The 12,978-nt window shown below is 39.1% G+C and overlaps 1 protein-coding gene across 1 annotated transcript in view; it reads right to left on the reverse strand.

Annotated features, from left to right (window-relative positions):
• LOC135219445 (spindle assembly abnormal protein 6 homolog) overlaps positions 1-12,978 on the reverse strand; it is a gene marked incomplete in the record, with an annotated part of 207,012 nt that overhangs the window by 114,811 nt on the left and 79,223 nt on the right. The window contains 1 exon segment of the mRNA XM_064256236.1: positions 3,497-3,662. Coding sequence (XP_064112306.1) covers positions 3,497-3,662 — 166 coding nt within the window.

A 12,978-nucleotide genomic window follows, 5' to 3' on the forward strand; every position in this document is an offset into this window, starting at 1 on the left:
TAACAAGCCATCTTGATCTTTAGGATCTGTCTATTTCCCGGTCAATGGACACCACATCTCTCCACAACTTCCTCAGTCATAATACGACCTTATTACCATAGTCTAGCCATGAGTCTTAGCACTCTACAGTCTAAGTTTTATTCACACATCAAAAGATTTTGCTCACTGTTTTCACATCAAGCAGGTTATTATTACTTTTTTTCTTACTGCCCCCTAAAGACCTACTCCATCCCAGTTTTGCTGTCCTGTCTCCTCAGAGAAACAGAAATGTTCTGCCTCTTCTAAGCTCTCCATTTCAACTGAAATAGGGTGCTCCACCTCTCTCCCATTTATTCTTTTAAAATGTACCTACCTTAATTCCCCATTAGATCTTCTTATACATCTTTGATATAAAGAATCTCTTACTTAATGTATTAAATACTGAGCATCTCTTGTGAAGCCAAAACTCTCACCATAATCAAGACCCTGTCTCTAATCTTTTTCACAGCATCTGCATGGTCACTTTCCTTACAGTACTTTTTCCTTTGCCTACCTTTGATCACCATAAATTTATTTTTCATTACAATGATTTTCAGTCCTTCCCCAAATAAGTCTATTTCTTTTAAACATTTCTACAATCTATTCCTTATATTCTGAGTTAACAACAAGTCAGCTGCATATGGCAGCTCCTTGGGGCCTGTCCGTCTGAACTCCTTTGTAGCTTCCTCCCACTACTATGATAATAGTAAAGGATTCAGGCCTAATTCTTGATGGAAATAAAAATGATCTAAAATTCTTCTGATACTCATTACAGTATACTCTATATTTGTCTTATAGTCAAGAAAAGTCACTGACTTAGCATAGTTCTCCCATTAACCTAGTTTTTATCACTAATTAACCATCACTACTAGCTCCATGAGTAAAGCTTTCTGGTACCCACTGCAGTCACAATGCCCACCTAACTCTTTGTCCTGGTACTCTGTCAAATACCTTCTATAGATTTACAATGTCTGTATGTAATATAATCTCCTCTTCACATGGTATTTTTACTGCTATTGCTCAATTATAATAATTGCTTCTTTTGTTGATTTCCATGTCATAAAGTTAACTTTGTTCTCAGCTTTTCTTTTTGCCCCTTTTCCAACAATTTCTTAACATGCTTATGCAAGATTATTTGAATGTAATCTCCACAATTATCTATATTGCATTATCATAGTCCTATCCATTCCTATATTAGGTTTTTATGTATTCTGGTCAGCTCACCAACAAGTTCTCCACGTACTTTTACTAAACTGGTTGCTATTCCTGATGAACATACTGGAATTCCAAAAATGACAAAGAAGAGTAAAGTAGGAAGTTGCAGATATGACATAGTATGTAGTTAGAAGATACAGGAGGTGAAGACTATTTGCAGATATAAGTAAAAGGATTATGAGTAAATAAAAGATCAAGAATAGAAATGCAGTCGTGACCACCAGGAAGACGATATAGGTTTTACTTTATAAAACTTTCTTCATCATAATGGTAAGCTATAAATTGACGCCCCATTATTTCTACCACATGAGAGTGAAAGGTATACCATTCCTCCTATATATCATATGGCAAAGCTTTCAAATACAACTCTGGGAAGGAAAAGCAGTCTAATAAAAATAGTTTAACTTTGCAACTAACAATAACGATTAGGCAATGTTAAATGATGAATTTCAAGCCTGCAATCATTTGACTAGAGTATGAAAGCCAAATAATGATGACGACACTGTGAGACCAGAAAATCACATGCATAGCAGGCTTTAAATATGATTAGTTTTCTTTGGCAAGCAATCAGGAACACAACAAATCTTTGGAAAAGAATTCTGAACTAGACAGCACAAGAGAAGATGATTAGCAATCAAAGAGTCCAAGTATAAGTGTGATGTCAATCTTGAACTGATGCTGCTTTGAATTTTGGAGAAAAACCAACCCACTTACTTTAAGGACACCAAAGTCTATCATAACAGAACAACCTCATCTAGTTTACTACAGACAACCAGTTATTATTAAATAAATATGTTTAACTATGATTTCAAAACCTTCAAAAATAAAAATCAAAACTCTTGAAACAATTTCCTGTGTATTCACAATCCACAAGGAGGGAACATCAGTAATACTGTCATCACTTTTCTTTCCTAAGAATAAATACAAAAAAAATTACAAATGTTGGTATTCATTTGTATTTATCTTAACATACAACCCTGAGGTCTTTATACGTATGTATAGGAATTACCTTCACCAAAAGCTGGAGAAGGCTATTCTACACAAGGTTGTTCAGTAGTTGAAATACTGGTGGGAGGAGCAAGGGGGTACCCTAACCACCTCCCTTCACTGAGTTACGCATCCTCTTGCCTAATGGCCCAAGTATTGGAATGAGGGGTGGCTAGAGGTGGGCAGCGTATGTAAAGACCTCAGGTTTGTAAGTTAGGAAAAATACAAATTCAAAAATCTGTTACTGTTTTATGCAGAACAAACCTAGGTCTTAACATTAGGATAAATCCTCTAGCTCCAGCTGCATCATGGCTGACCCAAGCATCCACTGCTTCCGTGCCTTAGATGTCCAGGAAGACCTGAGACGTGGGTTCCCTATCTAGGAAAGTAGGAAGAGCTGCTGAGATACCAATGCTTCTTCCGTGGTAGCAAACTGGAGGCACTTAGGTGGACAATGAAGCCCTGCACCAAGGGCTCCCCAGGAAGACCTAGGGAATGGCAGGTCCTTAAGTTCTTGAAATGTCTTCCCAATCTCTCCCAGACCTGCAACAGACGGGTTAGTAGGGACTGCCCCCATTTGCCCTTCGCCCCAACCAAACAGGGGGAAGTCTTTGCAAGATCATGATCGGCCCCTGCCCTCACATGGGAAGAGACAGGGAGCTACCCAGTGCCTTCAGAGGAGAATACCCCTCCAAGGACAGGCAGGCAGCTCTCCCGGCTTTCCTCTTCTCAACAAACCGCATCCACTGCTCCTAAGACCAATCACAACAGTCAACACAAGGATCAGTAATAGAACACACGTTTGTGACATTTTGTGCATCTATGCGAGGGTCTACATCGATGGTTGAGAGCAAAGTGACACTGCCACTTTTCCACACTGGAGCAAAGATGGAGTTTAGGCACAGATGACTCCTCCGTTTATATTTGCAAAATATAGTCACGAGACTAATCACAAATATCAGTACCATCACACAAAGCGCAAATTAACATGAAAAACCAGGAATGAAGAGCAGGAGAACAGCCGGCAAACTTTTGGGCACAGTAAGGCGAGGAATGTGTCCACTCTGGATGAAAGCTATAAGGCAAGTGAATGCGTAACTCAGTGAAGGGAGGTGGTGAGGATACACATCGCCCCTCCCACCAGTAGTTCAACTACCAAACAACCTTGCTGTGTAGAATAGCGTGTTCCAGCTTGCACTAAGGGTAATTCCCATGTTTGTATTCATGTAGGAATAACAATAACTTATTTAAACATATGGAAATACTTTTGTCTTACCTTTAAGCTCTTACAGCACTCTGCTAGATATGTGAGCTTTAGTTGTGTAGATGCTGGTGCTAAAGTTAGAGCTAAATGACATAAATGCTTAAAAATATTAACTTCAACAACTTCTAGACTCGAGGATCCTTCACCAACTCCAGCACAACGCAATACCAAAACGAATCTGGAATTGTAATAAATTATTAAATCAAATATTAACCATCAATAGAAAAATCTGCATGCTCAAGATAAAGTTACTAATAGCTTAATTGTCTTTATAAATATGGTACCTCATATATCAAGTAGTCTGAATAAGAATTTAAATGTTGGTGAATACAGAAATTGTTTTTGTTACCATGAAGCCTTATTATTAAAAAAGTAGTTTAACCAGAACACTGAGCTGATTTTCAGCTCTCCTAGGGCTGGCCCGAAGGATTAGATAAAATGCCAGGTCTAGCTCTTAGGCCAGAGCTGGGACCAAGTTGGTCATTCAGGATAAATAAATAAATTGCACCAAGGCAAATGCTTTCATACTAGAACACACACACAAAAAATACATTTACTCATGTTCCCTTGCATACATACTAAAGCGGTATACGTATTAAAATTCAGAATTAGTTTTAACTTTTTGAAATGTTGTTTTAAAATTCACTAAAAACACTAATGTTTTATATTTTATCAATTAAATTGCAGTTCCTCAGAAAAGTCAAAATCGGAACTACCAAAAATGTAAAAGATTCTGACAAAATTTCTTTTATTGTCTTATTTCCAAAAGTTGACAGTCTTTGCTGGTCATACTTTGGACACTCACACAAGACATGTCTGACTGTTACCAACACCTTGCACTCTGAACACTCTGGAGCAGAGTCATATGGACTGCTCATTAAGTGCCCATGTATCAGATGGGTATGGCCTATACGGAGACGTGTCAGAATTACTTGTTCATGTCTCTCTCTGATATGATGAACTCCACTTTCCAACATCAGGTTTTATTTGCTTTAATTTGTTATTTTCTGACTCTTCATTCCAAATATGTTGCCATTTCCTTATAATACCCATCTTTATGTATGTTACATAATCACTCATAGGGAGATTCACACTTGATCTTGTCATTTGAATTGCTTCTTTGGCTGCTTTGTCAGCCTCTTCATTTCCTTTGATCCCTACATGGGCAAGGATCCAACATATTTCTACTTTTTTCCCAATAACATCTAATCTATGAAGTGATAATTTAACCATTAAACGCCGAAGCGGTAAAATAAAAATTGTCTCCCGTGTGCCGGAGGTGTTTCGGAGTGAGCGCGGAAGCGGAAAAAATATTTTTTTCAAAAAATCACAGCACGCTTAGTTTTCAAGATTAAGAGTTCATTTTTGGCTCCTTTTTTTGTCATTGGCTGAAGTTTAGTATGCAATTATCAGAAATGAAAAAATTATCATTATCATATATAAATAATGCGATATATGATAGCGCAAAAACGAAATTTCATATATAACTGTATTCAAATCGCACTGTGCGCAAAACGGTTAAAGGTAACAAGTTACTTTTTTTTTCGTTGTAATGCACACTAAATTGTGATAATTCTGGTATATAACACATTGTAAAATGATAAAAGCAACACAGAGAAAATATTATCACAAAATAATGCATGAATTCGTAACGCGCGAACGTAAACAAATATTTGTTCAAAAATTCACCATAAATCTAAATATTGTCCTAGAGACTTCCAATTTCTTTCAAAATGAAGACAAATGATTGAATATTACTATACTGTAAGAGTATTAGCTTACAATTGCAGTTTTTGACCATATCTGACGAGTTAAAGTTGACCGAATGTCGAATTTTTATACTATATATATTTTTTTTATATGCAATTATTTCGGAAATTAGAAAAGCTACAACCTTCAAATATTTTTCGTTTTATTCTACATGAAATTGCGCACATTTTCTTATATATAACTCTATGAAATGCCTAATATGAAATGGAGCAAATATTCCAAGAATGGAATGTACGCATTTCGGAGATTTGTGGCGGAGAATCCGCGCGAGGAGGGAAGGAAAGTTTTTTTTTCTTAAATTCACCATAAATCAAAATATTGTGCTAGAGACTTTGAATTTGTTTCAAGATGAAGATAAATGACTGAATATTACTAGACTGTAAGAGTTTTAGCTTACAATTGCGTTTTTAGACCATTTCGGTAGAGTCAAAGTTGACCGAACATGGTTTTTTTTTCTATTTATTGTGATTTATAAGCAAATATTTCAAAAATGAGAAAAGCTACAGCCTTCAATTATTTATTGTTGTATTCTACATGAAATTGCACACATTTTCATATATAAAAATTTATGTAACGGCTAATTTAAATTGGTGCAAACATTACCACAATCGCAAGTATGATTTTTTCGGAAGAGTTACTGTGCGGACGTAAAGAAAATGTTATTTTTTTCATAAATTCACCATAAATCGAAAGATTGTGCTAGAGACTTCCAATTTGTTGCAAAATTAAGGTAAATGATTGAATATTACTAGAATATAAGCGTTTTAGCTTACAATTGCGTTTTTCTACCATTTCGGTAGAGTCAAAGTTGACCGAAAGTTGAAAATTTGTCACATCATTTTTTATATGAAAATATTTCAAAACTGATAAAAGCTACAACCATGGGTTGTTTTTAGTTGTATTGTGCATGAAATTGTGGACATTTCCATATATAAAACTTTATGTAATGGCTAATTTTAAAATGGTGCAAACATTACCACAATCGCATGTATGATTTTTTTCGGAAGAGTTACCGCGCGGACGTAAGGAAAAAGTTTTTTCATAAATTCACCAAAAATCAAAATATTGTGCTAGAGACTTCCAATTAGCTGCAAAATTAAGGAAAATGATTGAATATTACTAAAATATAAAAGTTTTAGCTTACAATTGCGTTTTTTGACCATTTCGGTAGAGTCAAAGTTGACCAAAGGTTGAAATTTTGGCACTTATCGTTATTTATATGAAAATATCTCAAAACTGATAAAAGCTACAATCATGAGTATTTTTTTGTTGTATTCTACATAAAAATGCGCACATTTTCATATATAATACTCCATGTAACGGCTAATTTAAAAAGGTAAAAAAATTATATCAAAGTGACGAAATAATTTCCGAGATGTGTCACAGATACTTTTTAGTGTGGCAAGAAAGAAATTCGTGCTTGCGCGCCTGCGTAACGATTGTAAAAAAAACAACACCTTGATCCGTGAACTCCCAGCATCCCCCAAGGCGACTGATTCAAGAGTTTTCGGCTGGTTGGTCTAAAAGTATTTTTCCGCGAATTTTAAAAAAAACTTTTGTATGTCGACGTAAAATACGTCCAGTCGGCACCCGAGAGACAAAAAATGTTGATGTAAAACACGTCCAGTCGGCGTTTAAGGGTTAATTTGTTGTACTATATTATTTTTTGGTTTGTAACTCTTGATGGCTTCTATGGCACTTCTTGAATCACTAAAAATCACAAAATTACTGAGTGATGTTTCTTTAATTATTTTTAAGGCTGAAGCTATTGCACAAAGTTCTGCTGTGAATATTGAAGCTGTATTAGGAAGAGAAAATTGATATGCTTTGTCCTGGGACACTGCAGCATATCCCACTCCATGTTCCGATTTAGATCCATCTGGGAATATTGCATTATGTGGACCTTTTCTGTTCATATATTTTATTGTATGTTGTCTATGGTGTGATGGCATATATAAGTATTTTTTGATAAATATTTTAATTGTGTGCAAGTTTTCATTTTATTCATTGTCCAAGGCGGAGGTAATTTTACTACTGGAGGAATTTGTATACTCACATTTAGTGACTCAAACAGTCTTCTAGCTCTAATTGGAAAAGGGGGTGGATGATTACTTATAAAAAATATCTCCGAGTTCAAATAATTTTTTTGTTGGAGAATCGCTTGTCCTAATTTTCAGAGCACTCTTCATTATTACAAGCTCTCTATGGAGGGAGAGAGGTAGTTCACCACATTCAACCTGTAAGGAAGAGGTCAGTGATGATTTAAAGGCTCCTGAACATATTCTAAGGCCCTCATTATGAACTGGGTCCAACGTTTTCAGTGCTGCGTCTGACGCCGAGCCATATACTTCGCTACCGTAATCAATTATAGACAGGACTGTTGCTTTATACAGTAATGTAAGGGTTTGTTTATCGGCTCCCCAATTAGTGTTTGATAGTTTTCTAATTAGATTTGATGCTTTTTTACATTTTGATTTCAAGTATGTTATGTGGGGTTTCCAGTTTAAGTGAATATCAAACACTAAACCTAAAAATTTTGCAGTTTGTCTAACTGGTATACTATGATTTCTGATTTTTAAATCTATTACTTCATCATCCATCCACCTTTTATCTTTATAAAACACTACTGCTTGAGTCTTGTGTATGGATAACTTAAATCCTACAGATGAGGTCCATTCATTTATTTTTATTATAGTTTTATTAATGACACGTTCTGCATGTTTAATACGAGATGCTGAATAATATATGGCAAAATCATCCATGTAAAGGTTGCTTTTAATTCCAGAAGGTGGATTTTTATTAATATCATTAATTGCAAGGGTAAACAGTGTGCCACTAAGGACACTTCCCTGTGGAACACCATTTTCAAGTGGAAATGTTCTGGACAATACATCATTAATTCTCACTTGAAAACTACAATTTGTTAAAAAGTTTTGGATGAACCTAGGTAAATGTCCACGGATGTTGTTATTTTGTAAAGTTTTTAATAAAGGGTACCTCCAGGTAGTATCATAAGCCTTTTCGATGTCAAAAAAGACTGCTACAATTATTTGCTTTCACTCAAATCCTCTTCGTATATGGTCTTCAAGCTTAGAAAGAGAATCTAACATAGATCTGTTGCACTGTGACCCAAATTGAGTGGGAGTCAAGATTTTATTTTCTCGAATGTGCCATGTTAATCGAGCATTTACCATTTTTTCTAGTAACTTGCATAAGCAACTTGTTAAAGAAATTGGTCTGTAGTTATTTGCATCACTTGGATCTTTTCCAGGTTTGGGGATAGGAATTATTATAGCTTTACACCATTCATCAGGAAATAAATTTCTAAGCCATAAATGATTATAAAATTGTAACAGGTATGTCTTCGCCAGAGGTGCTAAGTGGCAGATCATCTCAAAACAAATATTGTCACCTCCAGGAGCAGATTTATTGCTGTTAGTGAGAGCATATACCAACTCTTCCATATCAAATTTTCTATTATAATATATGTCTTCTATTGTTTCGAAATTTATTGTTATTAGTTCTATATTATTTTTCTTTGTGCGGAAGTGGTCATCTAAATTTCTGTCACTACTTACATTAGCTAAGTTTTCTCCTATTATATTACTTATTTCTTTTGGATCGAGTATTCTTTTTCCGTATTTTAATATGGCATGTCTGGGTGGTTTCACATGGGTACCATTTATTTTCCTGAATTTTTCCCATATTTTTTTTTATGGAAGTATTATTAGAGAGATCTGATACATATTTCCTCCATGAAATTATTCTTCCTTGAATTACTTCCTTTTGAAATTTTGCAGATATTTTGTTGTATATAGGGTTTAATGCCTCAATTTCTAGTAACAATATAGTAATTTTTTTGTAAAGTACCTTCTAATATTGGTAATGTTTTATTTATTTTACTCAACTTTCTATTCAAATTATCCAATCGTCTCCCTATTGAGTGTTTTACATTTATTAATTCTGTTAGCTTTTCGGACCACCACGGAACTGTGTGTTTTGTTGGATGGGGTTTTGAGTTTGGTATTGCTTTATCAGCAGCATTTTTGATGAAATTAACAAGAAACTTATTAGTTTCATTATGGTCTTTCTGGGTCAACCTGTATTCGCTGGTGAAAAGGATCCTGCTGCTCACTCTTCTAGTATAAATAGGTTCTAAATATACCAGAGAAAAAAGCTAGCATGGTACGCTGAGGTTACTACCCTCACGCGAGCACCCTAAGGGCGTCGGGTATAAAGTACAAGGCGAGTGGAAGCCACTATTCAAAGGTCTCCTACCAATTAGAGGTTTCCTTTCCAAAATCCCTCTCATGGGGAGAGCCGTCGCAACGGCTACTACTTCCCCCGCGCTACTACTGCTACTACCCGACCCAAGCGCCATCTTTGATCCTGTTTTAGAACTGGCGAACCTACGACGCGTTTTTTCTTGCTTGTGGTTAATCGTGCATTAAGTGCTTATTTCGTGATGTCTTCTTCCAAGATGACTTCTGCACCAAAGTTGAGTACCCCAATTTCCGTTTTTCGTAATTTATAAGGTTGCGGGACTTCCCAAATTAGCCTTCGGCTCCGTAGAAAGTGTTGCGGGGAAGTCGGCTTCCCCCCCACCATTTTGAAAGCATGAGCAAGAACGCGTGGGAATTAGGTACGCATGTCTTAGCCGAAATAGGAATAAATCAGAGATATTATTGCATTAAATGTACCAACTTCATGTGTTCACCTGTTATTATTATTAGAAATAAAGTCTTAGAGCTACCGAACGCGCTCATGACATACTCTGGGGTAAGTCTGGGGGCTAGACAGAGGGCATTCGAACTATGTTACCCGTCTCCCTCCCCTCAGCTCATGAGCGCGTCCGAGTAATCTCGACATAATATTATATTATCATGTTTGATAGGCTATGAGCAGTCTATTATTTAGTAATTTTGCATGAATTATTATTTACAAAATAAATAGATGCAAATATTTCTATTCATTAATTCACTGAAGAGGTGGAAGAGTTGCCACCCATCAGTTCAGCCCAAGTAGATTAATAAGGTAGGCTAACTGTCCTTAACCGTTACCCTTATGCCTCTTTCCCTGACAGAGTTAAAGCTCTTCAGAGGGGATATCATGATAAGAGAGCCCCCCCTCTCTCTTTCATTTTATGGGATCTATCCTCCTGGCCAGTCTGAATCGAATAAATTCGAGTTTGGTAGGTTTAGTTGAGGGCTACTGTCCGCATAATGATATCCTACAGGAGATTTAATATGACGTTCCGAGTCGCTAGCGATCTCGGTTAGTCAATTAGATCCATATCGGTTATTTTCCCAAAAATATATATATAAAAACCCCTGCAACTCTTCCATAGTGCCTCGTTATCAAGTATGTATGTATACCCACTATTGTCAGTATGCAATACTGTATTACTGTACTGTAAAAGGTCTGGTTAACATTCGTCTTGGCCTAGCCTCCTTCGGTTTAACCCTTAGTAGTAGGCTATGCCTCTTGATCAGGGGCCACCCCAACTGGTTGCTGTACCAACCACGACGGGCCATAGGCCCAGTCACACTACCACCCCTACAGTGGTAGCCTACACAACCGCTAATAGGTAGCCACCTCTGATCGGGCAGGTGGCCAGACGATCACAACCGACCACCCCCCTCCCGCCCCTACCCACTACTAGGCTCGGCCCAGCCGAACCGTTGTAACGCATGGTACTAGTACTCTTAGTGAGGAACGGCTGCTTGAGTTTCACATAAGGGGAAGGAGGGGGACGAGTGTGTGGGGGGTGAGGGGTACTAGAGTTCCGAGCTTATAGTCCCCTGGCCCCGCCAAATGACGGACATAGCTTCGAGTACTAGTACATATGTTGCTCCGCCGCTCTGTTCTCTCTTTCTCCGGCTCCTCTAACCATGGAATTGGGGCAGGAGCCTTGCTCCCATCCCCCTCAGTAGAGGTAGGCAACGTCAGATATGGAATTATCTTCCCCTGATCCGCCACCTCGGTCCATTCCACAGCCAGTGGCTAGGACAAGGATAAACGAGACTTCAGGTGAGCTAAGCCTTGAGGGACCGTACAGTGAACAGCTCCGGACCCTTGCGGTGCCGACGGAGAGTGAATCACCCTCACATCCGCCACCGGAGTTTTGCATTAAACCTGCCATAGCTCAGTTCTCATTCTTTGGAGATCATGTAGGCGCCTACTTTCATACGTAGCCTTCCGGTCCAGCCAGCCATACAGAGTTGAAGTCTGTCCCCCTCATAGTCCGGCGGATATCGGATCTCAAGTATTAGACCTACATTGAACCCAGGAGTGGGATCGAGAGCAGGCAGTTAGATATTAAATAAAAAGTTAATCAGTGAATTGAATATATTAATGAGTAAGACTTGAACTTTATCTAGTTTAAGTTGCATACCCTCACTGGAGCAGCTCCAGCCCTCCTTGAGGCTGATACTCATTAATAATTACTATTACAGAAGGTGCGCTGCCACTCGACGGGGTGCTCCGCCTCCCTCAGCGAGACCGTGGGGCACAAGGTGTGCCGCTCCCACGCGAACTGCTCCGTCCCCTTCGTAGGCGAGGAGGGGCAGCTTCCATACATGGTTTGGCACCCGGAGGCGTGCACCAGTTGTTAAGAGATGGTGATGCTTCTTATGAATGAGCAGGTAAGCATCTTAATCCCCTTTTTTCATGATGAAAATTGTAATAAACTGTGTAACAATATTGTTTAACAAACTGGTTTCCTATGTCGGGAAGGTTAATTCCCCTTCCTCCCTGACAGACGGCTGAAGAGGTCCGCCAGAACGCCAAGACGGGCCTGAAGCGCTGGGTCTCCAGGTACGGGAGGAACGCGCCATTGGGTCACCCCTACATCTTGGACGCCAGCCTGGGAACCCTTTTGTTCAAGGGGTCCCCCTCTGCGTCAGTCCAGCCACGTCTGGCGGCTCCGATCATCAACGCCATCCGAGCAGAGACGATCCCCCTGCCAGACGACCAAGAGGATTTGATGGCGGATGTGGCTGCCATCAACATCCATACAAAACTTATGACCCTGGGAGAGCAGGTAAGTGGCAAGGTAAGTGAGGCAGGTAGTCTCCTTAGCCCAACTCCATCTTCTACCTCTTCTTTCCAGGGCTTCTCCAAGTCCACCCCTACTTGGGACAGCTCACGGTTGGTTCGTCCCAAGGAAAAGTCAGTAAGACCGAAATCACTGCCCAAGGATCAAAGCAGACTCCGTCAGCGGCGACTGAGTCATCTCCGGCCCCAAGGCCGTCGACATCTTATGACAAGCCGCCTGCTGCCAAGGGTTCTCTCCCTTCAAAGGGATTGAGATCAAAGTCCGCCAAACCCAAGGCAACGGAGTCCAGCGTAGACCATGAACTGCTCGCTAACCTTCTATTGACGGGGGTTAGGGAAGCAGTAGACGAGAGGTTCGAGTCGTTGCAACGCGCCTTCGGATCCGAGGTTTCCAGCCAGTCAGTTTCTGACATGGTGGCCGAGCAGATCAAACACTTACAGGAAATGATGACTGGATTTCTCCACTCCGGATCTCCAGCGCTGGCTATGGCAGTGCCAGATGCTTCCAAACTCCCACCCTTCCACAAAAATAATCTGTGGCGGCTTGCTATGCATGCCCCATACGTAGATGGGGAAACTAACCATTGAAGGGTGCGGGACCCGGCCACTGGAAGACCTCGAGCTTTTCCCGAAAGGTCTCCAGTTCCCCTTCCCGGGTTCGTCAGACT

This window comes from Macrobrachium nipponense, chromosome 1 (assembly GCF_015104395.2).
Source record: "Macrobrachium nipponense isolate FS-2020 chromosome 1, ASM1510439v2, whole genome shotgun sequence".
NCBI classification, from domain to species: domain Eukaryota; kingdom Metazoa; phylum Arthropoda; class Malacostraca; order Decapoda; family Palaemonidae; genus Macrobrachium; species Macrobrachium nipponense.